Source organism: Branchiostoma lanceolatum, chromosome 6 (assembly GCF_035083965.1).
Source record: "Branchiostoma lanceolatum isolate klBraLanc5 chromosome 6, klBraLanc5.hap2, whole genome shotgun sequence".
NCBI lineage: Eukaryota > Metazoa > Chordata > Leptocardii > Amphioxiformes > Branchiostomatidae > Branchiostoma > Branchiostoma lanceolatum.
This window is the reverse complement of record NC_089727.1, coordinates 12,255,682-12,281,300: the sequence shown is the minus strand read 5'-3', so window position 1 is coordinate 12,281,300 and position 25,619 is coordinate 12,255,682. Positions and strand designations below refer to the sequence as shown.

Sequence of the window (25,619 nt, the reverse complement as noted above, 5' to 3'; positions counted from 1 at the left end):
TCACTGTCATCAAAGGCCTTGATCTCTCCGAAGTCCGAACGCTAATCTCCAGGCAGATGTACGGTATATTTTGCATCTTTCTTCTACAAACGTCTATCTAGTGATGTACGTCTTTTCCTGCCTAGCCCATTCGCAAAGAAAGACGAGTCTGGCTTTTTTGGTGCTTATAATGTACCGGTCACAAGAAATCGGGTACAGATAAAGCTGATGTGCCACATTACATGTAAAAAAGCCCGACCCGTAGAGTATAGGTATGCCAAGGAGGCTATTTCCTACCCACCCCATAGTCGGTTAGACGTATTAAACGCAATAAATGCCCCCGTCACGAAAGTCGTCGTCAGGGTTAAGACAGAAAATTAGGGACATCATCATATTGGGGCGGCTGTGAGTGTGTTGTACCAAGGTTAGGTACAACTTCAGCTATCTCCTACGTACTGGTACTACACATACTGCAAACTTGTCTTGTGAGGACAAAGTTTGTTGTAGATCCTTAGCCTTATCGACGTGTCAGGTCTGGCGTTTTTGCCTGCGGCTAAACAGACGTCCAAAACAAGCCGGGTCCATACATCTGCTTGGAGTCTGGCCAGCCGAGGCCTTGCCTTGTGTACACTGCACGGTAATTATCGCCATAACTGGCCCGACCCCCTATATTTAGCGGTCGCGGTTTTCTCTAGTGACTCTCCACACGAAGGCGCTACCAAGACTCTAGCCAAACCGGGAGACCATCGCAATGTAGCGTCCACTTCTCCACACTCGGATGTTTTAGCCTGAGGTTCTTCGGAGTCTGCCGTGCCAGGCCAGGGAGTCCTTAAGAATTCCACGCCGTCTTCAGATTCTTAAGTCAGTGCCCTCTTCTTAACCACCAAAAACAAGCAGCAGCGGAGCCCAGTCGAAGGCAGTGGAAAGCTAAGACATGGCGGACACTCTTTCTGAGGAACAGATCGCGGAGTTTAAGGAAGTTTTCGGTCTGTTTGACCAGGACAACAGCGGGTCGATCACGACAAACGAACTCGGAGAAGTCATGGAGTCACTGGGACATAAACCCGAGCTGGCTGAGCTACAGGCAAGTCGTAGGTTCAACAGCAATGGTTTAAATGTATGAGTGTGGAGCTTATGAAAGATTTGTCCTCAGTATATGTAATCTCATTGTTTCCTGTACATATTTGTTTTGCGCGTATCTTCACGTTTCTCGTAAGAGATCGTTTTTCCTGTTCGCCTGCATGTATTCGTTGTAACTGAGCTTTCGCCATTATAGTGACATACAAAACGCCACAACAACACGCACAAAACAAGCCGGGCCACACAGGCTCTTGGAGATTATATGACGTGCACACAGTGAAGGTGCCGAAAGGAATGGCATATTACACAGTAAGCTGTACAGGAGATATAGACGTGATATCACGTCTATTGTCAGCGCCCTAACTTCATCGTGTTGACGGCTATAATAACCAGGAGTTCTCAATCCAATAACCATGTTACCGAGGGTTATTTTTGCACATGGTGCCCTACTTTCACACCAAAGAGATTAAAATCATTGCCATATCGAAATATTTCCTCCAAGCGAGAACATCGGGAATTTAAACGAGTTCAGTCAGCGCCCTCCCTTTATGATGTTGGTATAGACAGGACATTTCTCTGTTCAACCCTTTTGCTACATGTATGTACATGTGTTATTTTTGCACCAGTTGTATCATTTCTACATGGACGAGATGGACGTCACTCCCACTAGCTAGACCTACACAGAGTATAATGTGTTCGGATGACCATTATCTTGGCACTAGACGCCCTGATTTGACAAAGACGAGACTGGTAAAGGCAGTTCAAAATTAATCTCCAAGCAGATTTAATGGTTGCGAAGACCGTATCCAACTGGCAGAAGACGTTTAGGTTGCAATAAAAACTTCTTCTGCCAGTTGGATACGGTCTTCGCAACCATTAGATCTGTTTGGAGATTAGTGCAAAATCGATAACTAGCCATTCAGAGCCGCTGAGACTTTGGGAACGGAAAGGAGTGTTCTGATGGATTATTTTTGTACCAGGCGTCGGATTTCTACCGAGACGAGGTTAAAAACAAATGCCAGATCGAATAGATAGCTAACCGTACAGATCAGGCGCATGAAAGGTTCTAGATTTGACTACTCTCCAAGCAGATATTGCTGGAGAAGGTTGTGACCTTTTTATCATATGCCCCGTTTTCTGTCGGCACTCTCCACCAACTTTTTGATGGAGAGTGCCGACAGAAAACGGGGCGTATGATAGAAAAGTCACAATCTTTACCACCGACATCTGCTTGCAGAGTAGATTTGACGATGACTGTGACAAATACCACAAAACACACAAAATCTATTCCAGAAGCCATAATCTAAGGCTTAACACCTTTTGAAGTTATTGGGGAATAGCAATTGCTAAAGATGAATCTCTAAACAACAACTGGTCCTTGTAACCCAAGTAGACAACATCAGTCAGGTCCAGTATCTACTTTGATTTTGCCCTGCCAAGCCTTATCATGTAGCGTGATTAAGTGACTGGCTTTCTCCCGTTGCGGACTGGGTTATTTTAGTTGAAGTATGTAGGCTACAGGGTTCATGACTTCCAGTGACAGGCTTCTAGGAATGATGTTCATCAATATTTTTGATTCTCTTAATCTCAAGCAGTCATAGTGACTTGTCAAACGATTTGGGGGGATGGATTCAACACTACAAGGTCTTATGTTCGCTTAGGTTGAAACTTTCTGGTCTTTTTGAAGCCTTTTACCTCCTGGTAACGACCGACCATGGCGTCCCTCTACGTTTGTACCGCAACGGTTGAGCGGACTAGTTTGGTTTACATCTATAGTATAGTTTGCTCGTATGATCGCTTCCATAGCCTAATGAATATATGTCATCGAAGCCATTAGGGATGGATACCAGGCTACTAGCAGACAGCTAATCCGGGTCGTAACTAAAACGACCGGCAGGCATGCCATGTTTGCTTTGGTGGCAAGTACTTCACATGCCGACGCGGTGGAGTGTGCTCATTTTGATTTGTAGGAAGCACGCCAAGGGAGCTAACTCTGTAGATTATCATTAGTCTGTATTGTGACGGGTTTTCTGTTGGTATGTTTGTAGTGTAAATGAGCAGAGGGCGGTCTTGTGAAATAATTGCTATGTGAGGTGACCTCTTAAACATATGGTCTACATTCTGAGTCTACATTCTGATGTCCACAAATAGACGAAACAACACTGACCGAACAGTTCAAAGGTGAGGTCTCGGTGTCACAGGTCAAGAGATGACAAAACGTACCAAGTTACAGTCATAATTCATGACCGCAGCGCTAGGTATGATATCGTTACAAACATGGCCGCGACGATTTCCAAGCAGATATTAAGTTTTCTATCTGCCCGGCTTTTCTGACAGTCCTATACCCAACAGAGGTAACATCGAGGACTCCCACTGGCAGAAAACGTGATAATTGTCCACCCAACATCTGCTTGGAAATTAGACCGTAACAGCTTCAAACATGTCAGGCTAATCTCTAGATTAGCCACTCTCCTGTAATATTGAAAGAAAAATTGTATTCTTCCTCACAGGACATGATAAACGAGATGGATCATGACGGCAGTGGCACGATAGACTTCCCAGAATTCCTGCTCGTCATGTCCAAAAAGCAGCAGGAGTCGGACAGCGAGAAGGAGATCAGGGAGGCTTTCAGAGTCTTCGACAAGGACGGAAATGGTAGGAGAATGTTACCCGGGGGTGCCAGAGTATTACCAGGGCCTAACGTTACAAACGTTGGTCTCCTTAGCAGACTCTACGACTCGGGCTGGGGTGGTGGTGTGGTAAAGTGCTTTTTTCTCGTTGGCTGCCACGAAAAACTGCGTACAAAAATTTAAAAAATCGATATGCCATCAGAAGAAAGCACGTTATAAACAAAAAGAGACCAACTCGCGCAGAGTCTGCAGAGGAGGCAAACACCTAACCTCCAACCAGGCCCAATGGATTGCAAAGACCGTATCCAACTGGAAGACCGGGAGCTTGTATAGCAAAACGTACTTTCTCTGCCAGTTTGATACGGTCTTGATGCAACCTATAGATATGCTTGGAGATTAGCAAACACCGGCCATCTCCTCGGTTGCCTGGTCTCATGGCCTTTCTCAGGGCCTTTCTCAGGGGGCGGGCAGAGTTTCTTTTATCATTGGTGACTTGTAGATCCGAGGCGGGCAGCCAAAGATCTGACCTGTAAGCCCTGACTATAGTCTGGTATACAGGGTAGTGAGAATATTGTCTTCTTCTTGCACATTGAGGGTTAAGGTCGCAGAACACAGTATTTATCCGCGACCCTCGTATCAACTAGACGTCCGGGTATAAAGTAGTGCGTCACAGTACTTTAAAAGGCCGTAGAGTTTCTTCTGTGCACGTCAGCGGGGCACACATAGTGCTGAATGACAGAAGAATACGTCAGTTTTGAGACTACATAAATTTGCTTATAATATTCGTAAATTTGCCCTGAAATACCGTTACCGCCTACTTCTGTAGGCCGGCTGCAGTTCACATAACCACCGCTTAGCGTTGTTTAGAAGAGGGCGTCAAAACAGAACGATCGAGCTGGCAACCTTTAGTTATTTGTTTTGTATCCTGAACTCCGAATTATTAGATTTTTGTACCTTTCTGGTGCACCCTTGTACATTTTGAAGCGTCGAAGCTTCTCAATTTGGGGTCCTTTAACCATGTAAATCCATTGCTGAAATACTGTGTTCTGCTACCTTAAAAGGGGATGTGAATGTTTAGCTATGATAGTGGGAATGTAAAATAGACTTTTGACAAGTAACTGAGAAATGAGCAAAAGAGTGCGTGCATAAACTCAAATCCGACCAGATGTATTGCTTGGGCTTGTTTTGGTACGTCTCTCAACTGATGCGTCCATTCTCCTTCTGCCTGTTGCCTCCAACCCCAACCTTTAATGGTGTCAGATATAAATCACAGAATATCAGTATCAAAAGACGGAAACCAAACAAGACAAAGCCATACATCTGCTAGGCGATTAAGAACGACATGCCACGCTTTGAAATTTCCCAGCGCACATTGCCAATGTGAAATATTACCCAATACGTCACCATCACAAATTTGCGCCTAGCACCTCAGCCGTTCACGCTATGCTAACACCTCCCAAATAAGGACAGGCCGTGTCACTGAACTATATGACTAACGAGAAAAGCTATTGATAAACCATTTTCACCGTATACAATATTATGGCACACCAAATCAAACCTGCGCTATCTGGCAGTGAAAAATCACCCAAGGCGTCCGAATATTCAGCTGTTCCTATTCCTGCCTGTCTCCAACGTGTTCGTCTTTTCCAGTAATATGTTAACACATATTAAGTTAGTATCTTAACATATAAGAATGTATCAAAACGCATGGCCTTTGTGCAATGCTATGGTATTATGGTAACGTTATCGTTTTTTGTATGACTGCTAAGACAGTTATGCTCATTAAAGTAAACTTATATATTTCCAGCCGACTGCGGACTCTCTTTATAGTTATACATTTTCATTCAGATCTTCAAAAACATCAGAATCGTCAACAAAAAGACTACTAGTATATGCGCAAAATAAGGACACAAAGAGTATAAATTGCCATATCCATGGTCTAAATGTGAAGTTCTCGCGGACTCCAAGCTCATAACAATTTTCGAGAAAACGCTGCAATTTTTCTTTATCTCGCATAATGTCGTTGTTTAGCGTGCCTTCTACCTTAGTGGGGTGGGCCATGGTCGCCGGTCACTCTTGTCCGTGGGTGCTGCATGATAGAGTGGTGTAACAGCTGTCTCCATCCTCCTTGGTTCTGTGTTAGTGCCGATGTTGCAGAAAAGTTCTTTCCTGTCCTCTCCTTGCTCTATCTTCCCATTTCTTCCTCTGGTTTCCCCTCTTCCTTGACCCCCTTACTGTTCCTTGGAGGTGCGTCCGCCGAGCTGCAGACAGTGATGAAGTCTTTTGCTTTAACCAATCAACATGGCGGCAGGTAGATTACGTCATGCTCACGTGACTACAAGCGTCCTGTCGTTTGAGGTTTCAGGTTTCATCACGGCGTCCGAGCTGCGGGTAGTGATGACGAAATGAACTGCTTGAAACATTTCTTACATAATGGCTTCATCAGCGAACCTAACCAACCAACCAACCAACCAACCAACCAACCAGCATGGTGACAGCTAGATTACGTCATAGCCACGTGACGACAAGTGTCCTCTTCTGATGTTTCAGGTTTCATCACGGCGTCCGAGCTGCGGGTAGTGATGGCGAACCTGGGGGAGAAACTGACAGACGAGGAAGTTGACGAGATGATAGACGAGGCGGACAGCGATGGGGACGGCCATATCAACTTCGAGGAGTTCTACACCACAATGTACAAAATTGGATGAAACGTTGCAATTCGTCCATATCACGAACGCTGCTTTGTAAAAAATTGAGGACCCTTGAGGATTACTCGCCATACATCCATACTTTTGATGGTGATGCTACAATGTATGGACTTGGATGAAATTGGCTGAAACGTTTGCAATACATTATTGTTGACAACAATGATGAGGAACTCTTCTTCATGCTGGACGATTCGAAATTATTTGCAGTGCACTGAAACTCGGTAGAGCCCAGGATTCTGAGTGCGACGCTACAATGTATCAAGCGTTGGAAGCGATTTTTCCACTAAGTGCAACCGCTTTGCAACACCTTCACCTGCCTCAAAACGCGTCATAGCTTGATGAACTTGTCTTGGTTGGCCGACAATACATGTATACAGTAATGGTGTGATAAGATTGAATGAAACGCTAACGCTTGGCCTATGCCTGATCTTACAGACTAACAGGGGCCGTTGTTTCACAACTTGAACGCTGCGATGCGAATTGACGAATCAACGTTGCAACAACAGCTTAACCTCACAAAGTGGCTTTTTACCCTTTATCAAATACATTTTAGCTTCCAATACTATTCATCCTAAGGTTATGGTTGCATTTGTAATATCAAATCTAATGTGGAATACATGTGAATAAAAACATATTATAAAACTGTTAAAACAACAAACAGGCTGGTTCTCGTCAGTTGGAATATCTCTATGATTTGTCTCAATATCATAGTTAGATGCCTCAGATCAGAAAGACATCATTACACCATCATGTTGATAGTGACGGCAAAGAATCTGTCACGCAGTTTTCAACATTCTCCTGCGCAGACCCCAACACGCGTCTAGCGGACTTAGGGCGTGGGGTCTTCGTAGGAGAATAGTTTTCAGAGGGTCTTTATTTTTGATCTTCTTTTGTTTTTGTTTTGTTCCCGCCTTCAAGCGTAATATACAAGTTGTGTACATCAGGTTTGATCCATTCGCACCAGAATGAACCTTTAATCTTTTCGATAAGTGTGGTGGGATCTTTAACGTGCGAGGCGTGGCTCTCCCATACACAGGGCCTCCGGCTTTACGTCCCATCTGAGAGGACGTCCCTAACCGATAGATAGGCACTAGTGCTCATTTTCATCTGAGTCGAAAATAAGTGTTAACTGCCTTTTACAAGAGCACGGCATTGGGACCTGCTAGGATTCGAACCAAGAACCTTTCGATTCTATGTCAACAATCCTAGCCACAAGACCACCTTGCGACTTGAGAACCAGCTCCCGGGAACGACTCTGACAACTGTGTTGCTTTGTTAACCCCCAGAGGATAGCGTTACCGAGTCCCTGACTCCGCCCATAGCTGATGTAACGTAAGAAGGGATATATGGAAATTTGCAGTGGTATCAGGTTACATCATCGAACTGGTTTAACACTCCGATCTCCAAGCAGACGTATGGCTTCGGATTTTCATTGCTTTTTCAAGCGGTGAAGGTTTACAACTTCTTTCTGGACCTTAACGAAAAGCGACATGCAGGTCGCTTTGAGGTCTTCATGACTGAATAAAAGGTATACAAACAAACAAACAAACAAACAAACAAACAAACAAACAAGCAACATTTAGGATATACACTCTAAAATCCTTGGTCAATGGATTACTCTCTTTGCCAACTTGGTCAAAGGGGGTTATTGTGTTTTTAACTGCGTTGCTTTTTTGTTGCCGCATTGGTTGCTTTCTTGTTCATCGGACAAAACATTACGTTTCCATTTAGTAAAATTGAAAAGCTTGACTCAATGGGAACTACCACTTTGTTCCATTCTTCATCAAAGGTAAATATCTTTAGCTTTAAATGTTCTAAATCCTCTGCCCTAAACCGCAGCGATGTTGCTGAAGAAATCCGTTGGAACGTGCTTTAAAGGTTCCTGTCAGATAACTATCACTGGTATGTAGACTCGCTGTCATTGGACTCATATTTGAGGGGGAAAACCCGTTACGACCCAAGTGAGTTCATCCTTTAGATGGACAGAGATTGCTTTGGATTGTAATACAGTCTCTGAATACTCCGTCTTGCAATGTTCTTGTAACCTCAGTGTCGTTTGAAGATTCAGAGTAAACTTATCAGGCCATTTTGGGTGAGGTTGTATTCTAGGCAAGTTCATCCATATGGACACGTATCGTTTCTGTCGTTCTGCGTTTTTCTTTGGTAGCCTGTTTTGGATTCAACTGTATACAGACAAACAGCAGCTAGATGGCAGCTAGGCTACGTGACACCAAATATCGCTGCTTGTCTTGTCTCTATGTCTTGTTAAGCACCACAAATACCGCGGGAGTCAGGGGGTTCTTTTATCTGAACCCGTCACTCTCACTGACACGGACCCACTGCGCATGCTCACCGACATTCGCGTTGATGACGTTTGCACCGTTTCTGAAATGTACCAGAAATTAAGTTCAACTCACATGACCTCATCATGGATAGACCCTCTACACATTATGCATATATCTCGCATAGCAAGTGTAGATGATATTATATGTACAACAAGTATTTGATGCCGGTTTTAGGTGACCCTTTTCCTAGTGCCATCCCGGTAATACGATAGCACAGACGCCAACTGAAACAACACGGTGGAAAGTTCAGTGTCTGTCACGTCGCCTTGACACAACTCACTATTTTCGGGAGGTGCGCGTGTTAGGTGGGCATTGCCGGAATTGTCACTTGGGGGAAAAACCTTCAACAAAGCTGCTCCTTCCATTTGTAGGAAGTCTGTTATCGGAGGAATTTTGTGTATCAGGACAAACGTTTGTCACCGGAAGTAAGGAAAGGACGGGAAGGCCGGTCTCGTGGATGTGACAGGACGCAGACATCTGTAGTCGCCGCACCGTAAATTCCCGGGAACGTTGCGCGGGGGGCCTTCAAAATGGCGGACGTTCTAACGGAGGAGCAGATTGCGGAATTCAAGGATGTGTTCTCTCTGTTTGACTTGGACGGAAACGGATATATCTCCACGAAAGAGTTAGGCAGTGTTCTAAGAGGCCTTGGCAAATCCGCGTCAGTAGCAGAACTTCAGGTGAGTGTTACTGTAAGATACTGCTGCTTTATGAAGTATCTATCCACCATCAGTGCCCCAACTCATCTATATAAAGCATTCTTTATATTACCTCTTGAAATGTCAACCTAGACATCGCCCACTGTGTCCTAACAACGACAGGAGACTGTGAGATAACACATGATGGGTTATCAAAAACAGTAGCTTTTAAAAAGAGATTTTGGTACCAAGTGGGACCAGTTGTGCCCGAACGTAAAAATAGATACTCGAAAGGATGTGGAAGATGAACCACATGAGGGTTAGATGGAGATGTTTGTTTACACACATTGCTTGGTCTTGTTGTAGTGCGTGCCTCGCAAACATAGCTGACATTCCAGGAGTGCTCGTACGGAGAAATAATAATTAACGATTAAAAGTTGGTTTAAAACGTATCGTTATACATCATGTTGGTACCATCGTCATCAACCAAAATTCCACGAACTGTACTGAATTTTTTGAAGGCCTCTTAAGAAAAACAATCCATTACTTTATCATCGTTTAATGTTCTGACTATCAAACGCACACAAACAACGTGACCTCTGTACGGGGGTTATGATATTCGAAAGTGCATTACAGTCTTGTACTGTATGACGAAGGAAGACGGCCGAGAGCAGTCTTCAAGCAGATGTATGGCTTCAACGTATTTTTCGCGTCTTTTTGATTTCTAGTCATACTCTACTCTACTCTACTCTAGTGGTGTACGTTTTTGACAATCTGTACCACAAGAGTAAGATAGAAAACGCTGCAGAAACACAGACAAAACAAGACGTAGTCATAGATCTGCTTGGTCGATCAGTCTGACAGATGCATTATTTACATGTCCAAAGCAGGATTTGATATAAAGACCTGATGTCGGTGTTTAAGGCCGGGTGGTGCCACCGCTGTAAGTGTTTGGGTTGGAGCGGGTGGACCTTGTAAACAGAGACCATATCAAGCACCCCGCCAAAAAGGGACCGCCACAAATGGAAAATTACTCCTCCCCTTATCTAAGCAGATGTTGGGATAGCAATCGTAATGCCTTTCTGACAGTCCACAACGTCAAACTTTACGTCTTATAAGATCATGGAAGTCATAGACAAATACTAACACTGTTTATAACACCATAAAAGCTTTTTTAAGCAGTGTTACGCATAAAACAGCCAAAATATTCTATTCCTGGTACTTAACGATATAAATCTCTCGCGGATTCAAAATGGTCACCCGGGTCGTTTTATGTTACATTATAGAGTGTAAAATTTTTAAGAGTCTCATCTTTACAACTCGAGCTGTCAGCTTTAATATAGACCCCTGTGTGCCATGGTGACGTCATGAGCAACATCGGACGGACAGGCCCGGAAGTTGTCCCAAGAAACATGTTGCCATTAGAGCCAACTCCGTGTTCCACTGCAATGTTTTTCTCACTGCAGTCGTTGAAAAATATATTTGTAGACTTATTATGGATTATAAAAACTGAACAACGTCGTTTGATGGAACATTATCGTCACCTTGATGCAAAGCACTTGGGTGTGTCTGCTAGTGCCATTGGTTCGAAGATCACGAATGCCGACAATTGAACATTGGAACTCGCCTTGTACGTTAACCGGTTTGAGTCGGTCTCCACCGGAGTCCTTTGGGGGCTGAAAAATACTAGGAAAATTGGAGAAGGTTTAGTTTTTAAACTGTCCTGTTGGGATAAAGCCAAGTTATATACTCAATATTTTTATATCGAATTTGCTCGGTGCAAGGACTAGAGACTGTCCCCAGACACTGAACTACTTGCCCAATGGTCACCACGTAGCAAGACCCGATGGCTACCACAAGATTACGGGTTCCCTGAGTGGGACTGAGACAGCATCTCATCTCCCTTAGCCAGAAACAAAAAGATTGAGACAAGATCGACTGAAAGTGACGACTAAAACTGACCCAATAGTAGAACATAGGAGATCTTGCTGAGTTATTTTTTTTCAGTCTCCAGTCTCGTCTAACGGAGACCAAATCAAACCGGTCAAACGCAGATGGCACACGTACACACGACCACATCATGACTTACTAAGTCTGGGACGATCCAGATATACGCAATGCGGACTATCTTTCAGTCACTGAACTTGTCACAAGATACTGTAATTATTCCTATGACGGTTTGTGAGAAATTTAAACGCTAACCTAGTAAACGGAAACCAGAATGCCCACATAAAACAGCTCAAGAACGGGTCAGAGCGGGTTTTCATCCGCGTGGCTCACTCACAAATATTTTGAAGGCAACTCCCTATGATTAATATAGTGGTCATCTCTGTCATACGCGTCTAGAAAGGAAGGCTTACGTGGAAGCTAGCTGTACAAGCCTAGGCGGGACCTTACCATATAAGAGAGCAGTAGCAGTAGAACAAGTTCAGTTTCACCGGTTAAGTGCTAGGAGAATGGCGGACACACTCACAGAGGACAAAATCGCAGAGTTGAAGGACGTGTTTTCCCTGTTCGATCGGGACGGTAGTGGCTGTGTCACGTCAGACGAACTGGGAGAGGTTTTACGTAGCTTGGGAGTCGCCACAACGATTGCTGAGCTGCAGGTTTGTAGATTGTGTCAATGTATTTCTATAAGGCGCGGTCAAATACGTCGTGCGAGTTTTGTTCTTCTGAGATCTTCAGCAAAGATATAACAGAACCAACCGTCGACAACCTTTTCTGTCACAAGACCCCTGAATTTTGTACGATAAAGCCATAACTGCCTTAGGACAATTGTCTAATTAGTTAGACGTGATATCGTGACCTCTCGTGAAACATAATATCGGCCGATCAGCCTAAAAGGGTTTGTTACCCAGGCTTTTTTCAGTTCCCTTTTCCCGATAGATATCAAAATTAGCATCCAAGCAACTGATCCAAGCCCTGGAAAATGGTGACATTGATCTTGGTCGATCGTTGACGAAACGACTGTATTAGGATGTTGATGGTTAGTGTAGGATCATTTATGCGTAACGATACGCCAACGCACTTGCACTCTTGTTTTGATAGATATTATATCATGAACTTCATAATAGCTTATCTCAGCGATTAAGGCATTAGCACTATAAAATTGAGAAGGACATGTACAGCCCATTGGTCGCCTAATTAGATGATAGTTGTAACATGCACCGTCATTGGATACAAGAAATTCAAGCGCTAGTTGTACAGCATCAAATGGGTCATCTCTTTTGACAAATATTACGTCACCGGAATAAAATTACCGTTACTGTCAGTTGGAACTAAAGGTAAATCGATTGCAAAATTTTGTCAAAAGTGTTCTTCCACATTTTCATACATGACCAAGCTATTGACACAGCGTGCTGCCGGTTACCATTGGCGTAACAGACACGCCGACATTTTTGCTATTCCGGATGATACCGGCTAAGATTTTAATAGCTATGATCATTGACTAGAAATGCCAAAGGGATTAAAGGATTTTGGTTGTTCAGAGGACTCCAAAACGACCGGCAAAATCAGAAGAAGCTGTCATTGGAATAGAATGTCAGTGAAATTTAAACTTGATAGCCTAGAACATATGTCAAACCGTTGTTCCCTTCTCCCTTGCAAGATCTGTGATGGCAACCGGTCACAAAACATATACATTTACGTCTTTTTATTGAGTAGTTTATAAAGTAAATAATCTAACGCTTCGCGTCTAGGCCAGTATTTTTGGCAACACGGCTGCCGTTGGGGATTGGAGTGCTATGCAAACTGTGGCGTGGTGTTATCTTTGCCCCAGCGTGGCATGTACATATTTAGTTTAACGATGATGTGAGAACGTACAGATACGGGGTCGCCATGACACATCCGGGCAACTAAGAAACAAGAGGGTCTACAAAAGATTTTATTGAATTTGACCATTCATGTTCGGAGAAAATGCAGAGGAGAAAAATATATGAGATTCTATCAGTGACAACCTCACAACTATCACTATGGTGATGATGATGACAAGCGACGAATGATAGAACTTTGAACTTTATTATTGCTCAACAATCGTACATGGTACAATGTATGTCATGAAATAAACAATCTGTTCTACAAGGCTAATCTATCCTACAATTCTAAGTACAAAATATTAGAAGAGACTTACGAAAGGAATTACATGTCGTAACAATGTAGCTTTTCTGTTTGTTTCAACGCTACCATAACTACACACAACAGCGAGCTAACCTCTTTGGAAAAGACTGATATGTCTTGTCACAGAAATCAATAATCTGTCAGATGATAATATATTATGTTTACTTCAATGGAAATCTTCTTTTCTGTCCACGGCAAACACCACATCACAAATAGTTTTGACAGATACCAAACGTTTTGATCATAATTAATTTCTCAACATCGAACAATCAGCTCATAGCTCGTATTTCATATTTGTAAAACCTTTGCTTTCTTTGTATTTACGTACTGTCATTTCTTCTGGTGGCGGCATGAAAATACATGTACTGTAAGTACTTGAGTGTGTAGCCACTACGTAGTGCCAATAAATGTTGCAATGAAACAAATGATTACAAAAACAGAGAAACAATACAGATTTCGTTTTCTTTTCAGGATATGATCAACGAAATGGACGCTGACGGCAGCGGGACTATAGACTTTCCAGAATTCCTCATGGTCATGGCGAAAAAACAGCGCGACGCTGACAACGAGAAAGAAATCAGAGAAGCGTTTAGGGTTTTCGACAAGGACGGCAATGGTAATGTGGTTTGATTTCTGCTGTCCACCGTTGACAGTACTAACCGGCTCCGGTCTAACTTGACGGCGTTAAGTATGGCTGTAACTGTACACTGATTACTGGTAATATATGGGGCCGACAGCAACATATATCCATGTATTATGTAAGGAGTTCTGACTACACTTTTTATCAATATAACAGCAGTTTTTATATAGTAACTGTATATAGACTACCAGGTACGAGGGACAAGCCAACGTTCAATATATAATCTCTGCCGAATACAATAGGACGTACCGTTACTTAGCAGTTCCCTTTGAAAGAACATAGTTCAAAGCAACGCTTTAGGATTCAGATTCCAAAATTAGCGCCTATCAGATTAGTAGTCAAGAATATATTTATTTAAGGGTATAACCGGGGAAGGGACAAACATGGACCTTCAGTAGACATATTTCTCTCTGAAAATGTTACAAACAGGCAGACCCCTAACCTGCGTGCAGCTATAACCAGAATAACACCCGCACCCCTCCCTAGTCCCTCCCCATGTGCTGCAGCTCTCACCAGTTGACCTAAGCAGTTGACCTGCCACCAACTCACCACACACAAATTCCACGGATGTTTACCTTTTTTTGCAACTATGAATTGATTTATAAAGTTGATCGTCATGATCACCGGCATTTCATTATTAGTTGTTCGTCAAGATCAATGTCATCCCTTTACAACCCACAATACCAATTCATGGAAAACCTGTACTTCGTGCAGTTATGTAGATTATGTATGGATATTGCCCTCATCCGTTTACACACACATTCCAGTAAACCAAAATCATCTTTATATCTGTCTTACTACATCAACTTCCTCTCTTCTCGCACATAGAGTCCTGGAAATCATTATTTTTTTAAAACTGGACATTGATAACGTACACCGGCGAATTAGATAATAACGTTGGCATTGTTTTATTCTTTCTGACAAAACCATCACCTCATCTGTCTGGCAGTACCAAATAGTCATTCGGGGGAAAAATGACAAGAAGAAAAAAGCATGATTCTAGCCTTAACCGGACGTTGCATGCCATAACCGGAAGTGACATCATGATCCATAATGCACGATTTCTCACCCATCTCGTCATCATATACCGCAGGGTTCATCACTGCTTCCGAGTTGCGTGTTGTCATGGCCAACATGGGCGAAAAGCTGAGCGACGAGGAAGTCAGTGAGATGATAGACGAGGCCGATATCGACGGAGACGGTCACATCAACTTTATGGAATTCTATGAGATGATGACAAAAACCTGAGTGTAGGGGAGTAAGAATCTCTTCACTTGAGCGCTGTGAGGTGAGTGTCCTCATCCTAACCGAAGGCTTGCACCCTACCGTTGGCATGTTCTGGTGAGGATAGGGTTAGGTCACTCACAGCGTCGGAGGAACCTGTCGTACGGGATGCCGTCTCATCGGAGCATACGGCTATATGGATATTCCATTGACTTTTCATGGAGACATCATATGAACCTCGGAGCATCAACATTATTTTTTGGATCGACTGCTCGTCTTTATAGCTGGCCTTTTTAAAGGTCCACAACGAGAACCTAGCTTTGAAATAACTATCAACAAGTTGATCACACTTGTGACGCTAAAATATACTGACTGGGAGAGAAAAGGATGAACAACTGCCTACAACGCTGTCAAAGCCAGCATAACCCCACACCCAATAACACTCCGCTTTGCTCACTACCTTTCCTGGAGCCACCTCACAATCTATTCATAGCACACTGTGTGCTCCAAATAGTCAGGCATGGACATATTGGTACTGCACTACACCATGGCGGTTTACCCAGCACTCACTGCGATGGCGCATGCGCTCGGCTCGGAAGAGCACAATGGCCGCAAAACGGCAATGTCCCAAAATCTGGTTCTATTGCCAAGGTGACTTCGCTGGGTGAGACTTATTTGGTCGGCAGTTGCTCATCCATTTCTCGTGCGCTCGTTATTCTTTGGGGGCCATCCCCAAACGCAAAAAGACGCAAGCGTAACTTTTTGGTTTGCTTTTATAGGCTTCATCACGGCGTCCGAGCTGCGGGTAGTGATGGCGAACCTGGGGGAGAAACTGACAGACGAGGAAGTGGACGAGATGCTGGACGAAGCCGACATCGACGGAGACGGCCATATCAACTACCAGGAATTTTACGACATGATGACGAAAGCCTGAGTCGATCCGGCGTGTAGCCTCCAAGCAGATGTCTGGCTCTAACTTGTTTTTCACGCCATACATCTGCTTGGAGATCAGACAACGAGGGCAGAGCACCTTTGTACCCAACGTTACATGTACATCCGTACATGTATTTTTTGTACACAAGTTTACCTCTCACGTAGGTAAAACATAGTCGTCGTAGCACACAGTGAAAACCAATTTCAACAAAGAGGCTAGGGCCGGGTACATATAAAAGATATCAAATCACCCAAAACAATCAGCTATGTACTCCTTAGATATCTCCTTTGGCTTTGCATGTACTCCATCTATTAGACGTGACATCACAAAAGTGTCGCAACAAGGAAAGAATTGTATGTTCTAGAATCGAATCTGTTGTGACAGCTTATCGTTCGTGTTTATATGGCTGTCTGCTGTTGATGTCTATAAAACTAGCTCAAAGCTTGAATGTTATCCAAATCTAGAACCTCCACTGCGCACCGCCGGAAGGCCTTAGACTGGGCGACCGGACTTTGATTCTGATATAACTATATGATGTATATTGTATGTATATACCTTGATATAAAGATGTTTCTTTGGTGCATGGTTGTCATAATGAAATGAGACACGATTGTTACTACTGTTCGATCTTACATTTTTTCTCTGGCCATAGTTACTTATCATCCCAGGTAAACAAAGTTTCGTACTGAACTACCGGTTTGTTACTATATGTAGTTCAGTTGCCTTGTATGGGAATGACTTACGGAAGAGGCCTTCTAAAATATGGACGTCCTCCGTACGGACTCATTTGCAACAGATCAACTCTATGTAACGTTACATGTATATTGGAGCACCGGGCTGTCACCTGGAGGTGCTATGACCTTTATCTCTGAAAACATGTTTAAATAAAAAGAGATTTGTTTTATGGCGGGTCTTGTTGATACACTTTCTTGTAAGCAACCCTAGCAAAACGCATGTTCCATCAGTTTCACGATGATGGTATCTGTGAACAATTTGTCAATGAGCGGTCTCCATACGCATATCAGTCTCCGAGTGACGTGTTACTACTGCCTTAGTGTTGCTGATGACCTCTCTGAAAACGGAGGTATTGTGTTCGGTCTGTGTGTTTGTTTGTTTGTTTGTTTGTTTGTCTTGATGTGTGTCCGTAGTTATCTCTATATATTGTAGAGTGACAGGATGTGATGCGGAAGATTGTGTGATCGGAGATATAAGATAGGCATGGCCCAGGTCCAAAGCTGGTTCCGTACGGTGGCAGGATGGGACGTTTGGCTTGGCATGGGTCCAAAGGGAGCCATCGGGACACGACTGCAACTAGAAGACAGCACATTTCATCAGCACAGGGAACAATATCAAAATACTGCCAGGAGCTATCGGTAGAGATTGTCAAAGAGGTTCTGTCGAAGAGATGAAGCGATGCGATAATTCTGGTGGTTGCAAAATGATGGTAAATACTTGCTTGCCGTTGACAGTCTCCTTGGGAGGAGCGATGTCTAAAACATGGTAGTTTCATCTTTCAGCACACGAAATCAGTTATCTGCAAACAGAGGCGATGTTACTACGTGTGTACTAGCCTCCACACCAGCTAAAGATCACCGCCCGATGTCTGTAGTCTATAAGCCAGCTTGCTAATTGAACACAAGATAATTCTAAAAGAGGCTGTCCCTCCATAAGATTCAAATTTTGGACATGTAGAAATACCCTTTGTAGACGTCCCTCGTGACTATACCCCTGTGAAGATAACACTCCACTAGTGCTTCTCAGCGATGAATAACAGTCGCTGGCGAATTCACCTCGCAAATATGGTGGGACATATGGAGGTACCAACCCCTAACCATTTGGAGCAAATTCCCCTTGGGCGAATGATTCGGTCATCTGTAAAACCGGACATAGTGAGAAAACTGCAGGTTCGCTTCATCACGGCATTCGGCAGTCTGACGTTGAGATTGTCAACAGCTTGTTGACACCTCTGGTAGCATCCTTCCAGTAAGAAGTGTGTAACGACTGGCATTTGGGTCACGTTCCTTTTCCCTCTCCTCTGACGCAAGTCCTTATCTACGTAAGGACGGGAACTCGTCACTGTGCACCGGCCATGTTTTGATTGACGTCTCCGCGAACGATCGTATCGCTCAGTGTTGAACATGTAAGAGAGGCTGGTTCCGCGGTGTTCATTAACGTTCCATCTCCGTGGATTTAAGTTAGAGTTCCGCACCAGGGAAACGCTGTGTGTCTACCAATTACGTCATTGCTTCGTGCCGCCGGAATTTAGTTGTTGGGCTTGTATGTAGGTACTTACACGAGCGGTTGTCGGATGGAGATGGCCGACCAGCTTTCTGAGGAACAAATAGCTGAGTACAAAGAGGTGTTCTCGCTGTTTGACGCCGACGGGAGCGGGTCCATCACGACCCGTGAGCTGGGGGAGGTCATGGAAAACCTGGGACAACTGACCTCTCTGGCAGAACTACAGGTAAAATATGTCTGTGTTGTCTTTGCAATGACGTGTTTAGTAAACGTACGTATACGGCAAAACTGAATCGAAGCAACCGGAAAGTTTTTGCTTCGACGCTATTCAGGAAAGAACTGTACCTGCAGTTCGATTATTGGCTTGTAGTGACACATATGACAGATTTATCAATGTTTTGTTTTGTTTTCATTTGAATTCATCGTATCATTAGTGACTTTGAGATGGCATAACACTATACTACTTGTAATACATAGCAGGAAGTAATTAATCGGTGTGGACGGCATAACGAGGCATTGGACTACATTTTCAGTCTCCTGGTGCTATTCAGAAATAATATCTCAGATGTCAAAGATAGAAAAGAAAACAGTGTTATCTATACTGTATCTACAAAGAGATATATTTTGCGTATCACAGTGAATCCATAATGGTAACAATTATAACACGTTAAAAGCCCATGACAATGCCATATGCGTTTTCGGGCATAAGCATTGGGCTGGCTCTTCTATGGGACGGGAGCAGTAAATTCAAAACAGATAATCTACTCAGGGAAAAGACTATGCAGCAGGATGACGATAACTGGGCCCCATATCTGCTGTTAACAAGCCACAAATCCATATATGTCAGATCTCAATCCCACACCGGGGAGAACTTATTTGGGGCATGTATTTACCCAGGGTACCGCGTATGTCCTGGTAGGTTAGTCGCACGATATGGTAATACCCGTCGATGGGCACATGTGGTCACACTATCCTCTTGTCGTATTCAGACCAAACGTTCTAGATTGTACGACACATTTTGTGTGGGTGAGGGGCATATTGAGGCACATTGCTACACTAGAAAAAGATGATAATAACAATCATAAAATCAGCGCCATTCAGCAAGGTATTTCCATTTACTCGTCTGTAATGTTATCAGCTGAAGATAAGATGATAATGAAAAGCTTCTAAAGAAGATTGCGTCATGCGGTCAAATCTGGTACTGGTACAGATGAAGTCAAGATCACGTTGCAATAGTTGATACGCATGTGTCACTTTTCTTAATCAAGAATGATGATTTTATTTCTGATGAAAATCTTAACCATGACGATCTCGTCTCGCAGGACATGATCAGTGAGATGGATACTGACGGAAGCGGAAGTATTGACTTCCCAGAATTCCTCATGGTCATGGCGAAGAAACAGGTGGAAGAAAACAACAGGAAAGAGATCCAAGAGGCCTTCAGAGTCTTCGACAAGGACGGGAACGGTAGTGGCGACGATTGTTATTGTCCTTTTTGTGCCTAAGCCTCGTCACTAGTAGGGTAACATTTGTCTTTACAACAACATAGCGTTAACCTTTAGCACACTGAAATAGCCCCAGTATTATTTACAGAGCTAGGCAGGAGGGAAAAGGTTGAACATATTGGGCTAAAAATTGTAGTAAGTGCGAAAATGCTACTAAATGAGCAAGGACTACTGTGAAATATCAAGTAAAATATAACCATATATCTGACAGAAATTTTGTACGCTTGTGAGCATCCAAAACGCTGACCCACCGCTGCCATACAAATGGCGACACACCGACAACCCCGTGTCCGTGACCTCCAGGTCATATTCTGTTATTTTCCCAGGGTTCATCACGGCCTCCGAACTCCGTGTGGTGATGGCGAACCTGGGCGAGAAACTGAGCGACGAGGAGGTGAACGAGATGATAGACGAGGCCGACCTTGACGGCGACGGGCACATTAACTACGAGGAGTTCTACCAGATGATGATCAAATCCTAAACTGTATCTGTATTTGTATTGGAATAACAAAATGCCCTTTGGTGTAACACACCAGGTTTGGAGGCAGTCATATCGTGACTAAAAATTGACGATTTCCTTTTTGGGGTCTTAGAGCACCAAGGTACCCTTAGAACACCAAGGTACCCTTAGAACACCAAGGTACCCCTGGTACAACGTGTGATCTACCAAACAAGATCAAGTCGTACACTCGTATATTCGTTTGGTAACAAACTTTACCGTCATTGTACTGAGCGCGGTCACTTTAGTCGTAGCTGTAGGTCGTCGTGCGATTTTGATGTCGGAGAATTTTTAAGCAGATTGTGACAGAACCTACGGGTGACAAGGATCTAAGTATTTTCCAAAAGAAGAAAGCTGAATTCTAACGACACTTGCACGACTATCCAAAAAAACTGCATTCAGTTTGCGATCATACGACGATTACGACGAATGTGAACGAGCCTTTAGGCATAACACAACAACTATGCAGGCACATGGCACCACTTGGTGAATTCATGAAATGTATGACATTGAAAACACTTGTTACACGTAGGCCCTGCGTATTCAACTCCAAGTGATGTTTGAAGCTAAGTGAAGAGGCCTCTATCGTACTTGAAGTATAGTAGTTCATGCGTAAAGCAGGTCTGAAACAGCACTTCGTGCCTTCGTAATGATCTGACGCATATGTAGATAATGTATGATACGGTGACTAAGCACACCGGAAGTTGTATGCCAGTATTTACGTTGTGTTACAAATTCTTCTGTTTCCATTTCATGATATGTATACTTATGCTTCAATTAAAATGTTTGAGATTTCATTCAGCTTCACATTACTTTTATACCAGTTGTGTACCAATGTCAAACAAAATAAACTGCAGCTCATCTGCAGCGTAAAACATGCAACGTAAAGTAAGTTATTTCATTGGTTTAATGTGTCAAGTTTGAGTTTCGGGTAATACGTGAACATGATGCAAAAGAAAAGCAGTAGAAAATCAAACAGCAATATTTGACAGAAAGGCTAGGCGACTAACTAGTCTTCAGAAATGCTTTCAATTGCAATAGTCATGCGAAAGGAATGTCTCAGCATCACGTCTTGAAGGTCCAGAGGTCGCGGGTTACCCCCACCAGTCTCGGCTCCCACCGCCAGCACACGCCCAGCAGTCCGCCCGTGCACACGGTCATGTGCTGCAGCTCGTAACACGTATTGCCCAGGTAGTTAAAGTACAGATCACCCAGGTCACGCGATGGAGGAGTAGCGGCGTTTCGCAGACATCTGCATGCGAATAAAGCTGTTTCGTTACCATTACTCGAAAAACTATTATGTAACTCTAAACACTAATTTTAAAATTGCTCAGACATTTTAAAACTTCAAAGGTTTTATCCTCAGACATTTTAAGAACCCCAGTGTAGAAAGTATTATAATAAGTGTTAGTACAAAATTACAATTACAAACATACGGTTAAAACGCTACAATGTTAGGGTAGATAGTATTCAGCACCAAGGACAGGGACAGCCCCGATACGGAAAAGAGACCGAACCCCGCATTTGGTTGCACTACGAAGATAAAAGATATAAAAATTGCATTTTTAGTGTCTAACAAACTCGAAAGAGTGAAATATTGGTGTTGTTAGACTGCTAAAGATGCTGACTTGTTGCAGAGAGGAAGTGTGGTTTTGGCTGTATACGTAAGCTCTCTTTCGCACGCGCGCACACAGACAAATCATTGCACTAACAGCATCGTTGTACTAAATGACTTTAGAAGATTTGCATGTTACTTTTTGAAACTTTCCGAAACTGTTCCACTTACTTCTCGAAGTACGCCTCACACCAGCAGGGTAGGAGCGGGCGGCTGCCGGGGTTGTACAGTAAGAACTTCGTCTGACCGGGCTCTATGGCCTCTTCACACTGCATGTGCTCCAGGCAACAGGAGTCTAGATGGTCTAACACGTCTGTAGAATACCGACATTTTATACACATGTGCTAAGAGGACATTTCAAGCTGGTGACTTTGATGGCATACAAATGAAAACAGCAACAATGCACGGCTATCATGTTAGCCACATAATTCATTGTAATTGCAACCAGCAAACGAGACTGCTCATTTCGTCACTGTCTAACAAATAATACTTTTTGAATTTGGAACAACCCAAGTCATAGTGACTTACCCTCATGTTCCAGCAGTTTTGTCTTGCCGTCCCCTGCTCGACAGTACCGTGTACCGGGGTATGTACCCTTCCTCAGCAGCGTCACGGCCCTGTCCCGGGAGAGCGCTTCTTGGTAGGCTTGCGCTGCTACATGGTAGTAAGAATAATCACTCCATGAGAAAAGTGTACACGTGGAGTCAATGATTAGAAAGCTTTCTTTTATGTTTGAAATTATATAATAACAGTATATTTCTACATACAGCTTTTCAAATGGTGTTGTTACTAAAACTGACCGATTGCTTTGTAATCCTCTGCTGGGCATATTACCGACGCCACCGTGCCGATCAAACTGGCCGCCATGTTGGACCCGAGCTGACACCATGTCTGTGGGACAGGGGGCATGCCGGGAAGGTACACGTCATCCTCAGGGATGGGGTCGGAGTCGAGACCGGGGCCGCGCACGCTCTGACAGGCGGTCAGCACCTTGGAGAACTGCCTGAAGTCAAAACAGCAGTCTGTTATTGCCATGGAAAGGAAATGATTTTAGCATACGAGAAGACATCTTTGAAAATACCCAGCTTTGGGATTGGTCTTTGGTCAACTGATTCAACCACTTTGTTGATGCATATGGTAAAATAAAAACCAAGCAACAGACCGGTACCATCAAGTCGTAGACAAGAGTGATTTTGCAAGACATGCCGGCATATGAAAATGGAAGAACATTTTTGAGAACATATCTAACAACGCAAAGGAGTACGAGTACAGCGGTCCAAATTGGTCTAGTTACTAGTAATGTAAGCCCCTGTCACACATTCAGGACTTTCCCAAGACGCTGATCCCGACCAGTCCCCAACCAAAGTCGGCGCTAGGTTGGGAGTAGCATGGGCATGGGATCCATGGATCCTATTCAAATTCACTCCTCTGACCGCATTCAAGGAGAATATAACATTAGCGACTTTGATTTTTCAAAATCTATAGTCGGCTGATACCAACTACTTTCGCTAGTAGGCAAACTTGCCGACCAACCTGTCAGCTCATGGATGCCATTGCTTACAACTTTAGTCCCAGCCATGGTCAGGGGACGGTTAGGAGGCTTTGTCTGACAGGGGCTTTAGAATCCACTGGTCTGAAAATTGCTCTGATGCAGTTTTCAATTAACAAGTCACAAATGTTTAAATGACTGACGTACCACGGCTGCCCTGTCCGTGACAAGACGGAGTTCTCCCTGCCGACGTCTGTCTCTATCTTGGCGAGTTTGGACCGGAGGTTTGGTCCCGTGTACAGACCGCACCACACCAGCTCCGGCCGCCCGGATCGGCCCTCCTCCTTCACTGTGGCGAGGATCAGGGTCTCGTCATCCATTAGCTAGTATTGACATAGCAGGAAGGTTGAAAACAGCTACGTAGCCTACGAACTATAGCAGCCTGGGTGCCATCCTAATTAGTAAAGTTCAGCGGTTCCCATACTCTCCGCTTGTAGGATGGCACCCAGGCTATCACTATAGAGGCGGGAAAGTAGATTAGAACCAAAGACACGTGTTGTTTCAGTAGTTCTTACCTCTAAACAATGAGATTCGAGCAGGACTTGTGTGTTAGAGACACTAGGAATACTAGGAATGTTGTTTTGGAACGTTACCTGGTAATGTCTGAAGCCATTCCCAACGACTGCCGGTAGCCTGGCGAGAGTCCTGTGTGCGGCCAGGTGCCGGTCGAAGTATTTATCCACTATTCCCGAGAACGCGACAAGCCCGACCACCACAATGTAGATATGTAAAGAGTAGCGGACAATAAAACACATCTCCGGCGTTTCTACGATACACTAAACTAGTCCGATGTCAGTAACAGTTGTTTGTTTGTTTACTATTTGTATCGCCATGGATACACTCGGAACGATTTTTGTATGTTCTAGAACACCATTTAGGACGCGTCGAATGCATTATGGGAAGCGCTCCGTTCGAACATAGATCGATCGACGGTATACGTAATTCTGGATCTGGAGATCCCAGTTAGCGAGGTAGTGCAAAACTAAAATGTCCATGTACACGTGTAGTCGTTTTATTTGTCTTTTTTTCTGAAGATAGTTATACAATGTAGTTATTAATATTAGTATTCCTCCTATTCGACTGGTAAATTTTCAGTTCGCTCCAAAATATGCTGTACAAAGCTATATCGCAAGATGCCGCTTTAAGGTAACAGATTTTAAAAAGTACACAGATATCAACATCTTATTTAAGTGGTGGTTTATACAAATACATTGTAGTTGGAATACGTTTGAGGTTAGCACTTATAGTAGCGCAAAGAGACTGGTACTTAACTTGAGACTGCCAGACCTCCCATATTTGTGAACGAATGTCAGCCGGGTTATTTTGGTGGGTGGGTGCTAATGTTAGACCTTTGGCATTGTGACTGACGAAGTCGAGACGTCCTCCTTACAGTGTGGCGAACACATGGCAGGTTGTACACACATGGCGTACTTTTAGCCCTGTTCTCAGACTTCTGCGGGTTAGCCTTCGCACCGCTCTCTTACGTACCCTCAAATATTGTGAAGTACCCCTTCTCATAGACTTTGACGGCTCATTTGAGCTTGAAAATGACACAGAAGAAACCCACAAGTTTGCGAATTGCCTGGAAGCCAGATTGTAGTCAGGAAAACCGTGGCTCAAGGCGTTCCTCAGGGGAGCCAATTGCAAGAGAAAGTTTCCATTGGGGCATGTTGGCCCTGGAGACGAAGCCTGGCTGCAGTCTGGCCTCCAGGCTACCGACGAGCAGGTCCGCTGAAGTCGGACACGTAATGCCATTTACCATCCATTTCCTTAATCTCGACAATGAAGATAGCAAAGAAGTATGTCCTTACTTCGTTAGATAGAAGAAACTATTTATGGTACAAGTATATCACCAATTTTCAATTTCTTTTTTTTTTTCAATACCGACGATACATTGTTGAACCTCCCCTCTACGTATA

General features: G+C 43.7%; 2 protein-coding genes across 2 annotated transcripts; one reads left to right on the top strand and one right to left on the bottom strand.

Annotated features, from left to right (window-relative positions):
- Window positions 1-659: 659 nt before the first annotated feature.
- On the top strand, window positions 660-21,333 carry LOC136437242 (uncharacterized). Its single transcript, XM_066431722.1, has 11 exons — window positions 660-1,063; window positions 3,570-3,714; window positions 6,240-6,366; window positions 8,460-8,466; window positions 9,315-9,422; window positions 13,968-14,112; window positions 15,230-15,376; window positions 16,140-16,288; window positions 18,561-18,758; window positions 19,855-19,999; window positions 20,364-21,333. Exons 1-11 carry the CDS (start codon window positions 914-916, stop codon window positions 20,516-20,518), a joined length of 1,476 nt encoding a protein of 491 aa, XP_066287819.1. The 5' UTR covers window positions 660-913; the 3' UTR covers window positions 20,519-21,333.
- Window positions 21,334-21,425: 92 nt separating this feature from the next.
- Window positions 21,426-24,722, bottom strand: LOC136436656 (uncharacterized). The gene is made up of 6 exons (XM_066430822.1): window positions 24,294-24,722; window positions 23,848-24,023; window positions 22,952-23,154; window positions 22,680-22,805; window positions 22,323-22,464; window positions 21,426-21,788 (listed from the first exon to the last, which is right to left on the bottom strand). Exons 1-6 carry the CDS (start codon window positions 24,453-24,455, stop codon window positions 21,602-21,604), a joined length of 996 nt encoding a protein of 331 aa, XP_066286919.1. The 5' UTR covers window positions 24,456-24,722; the 3' UTR covers window positions 21,426-21,601.
- Between the last annotated feature and the right edge of the window lie 897 nt (window positions 24,723-25,619).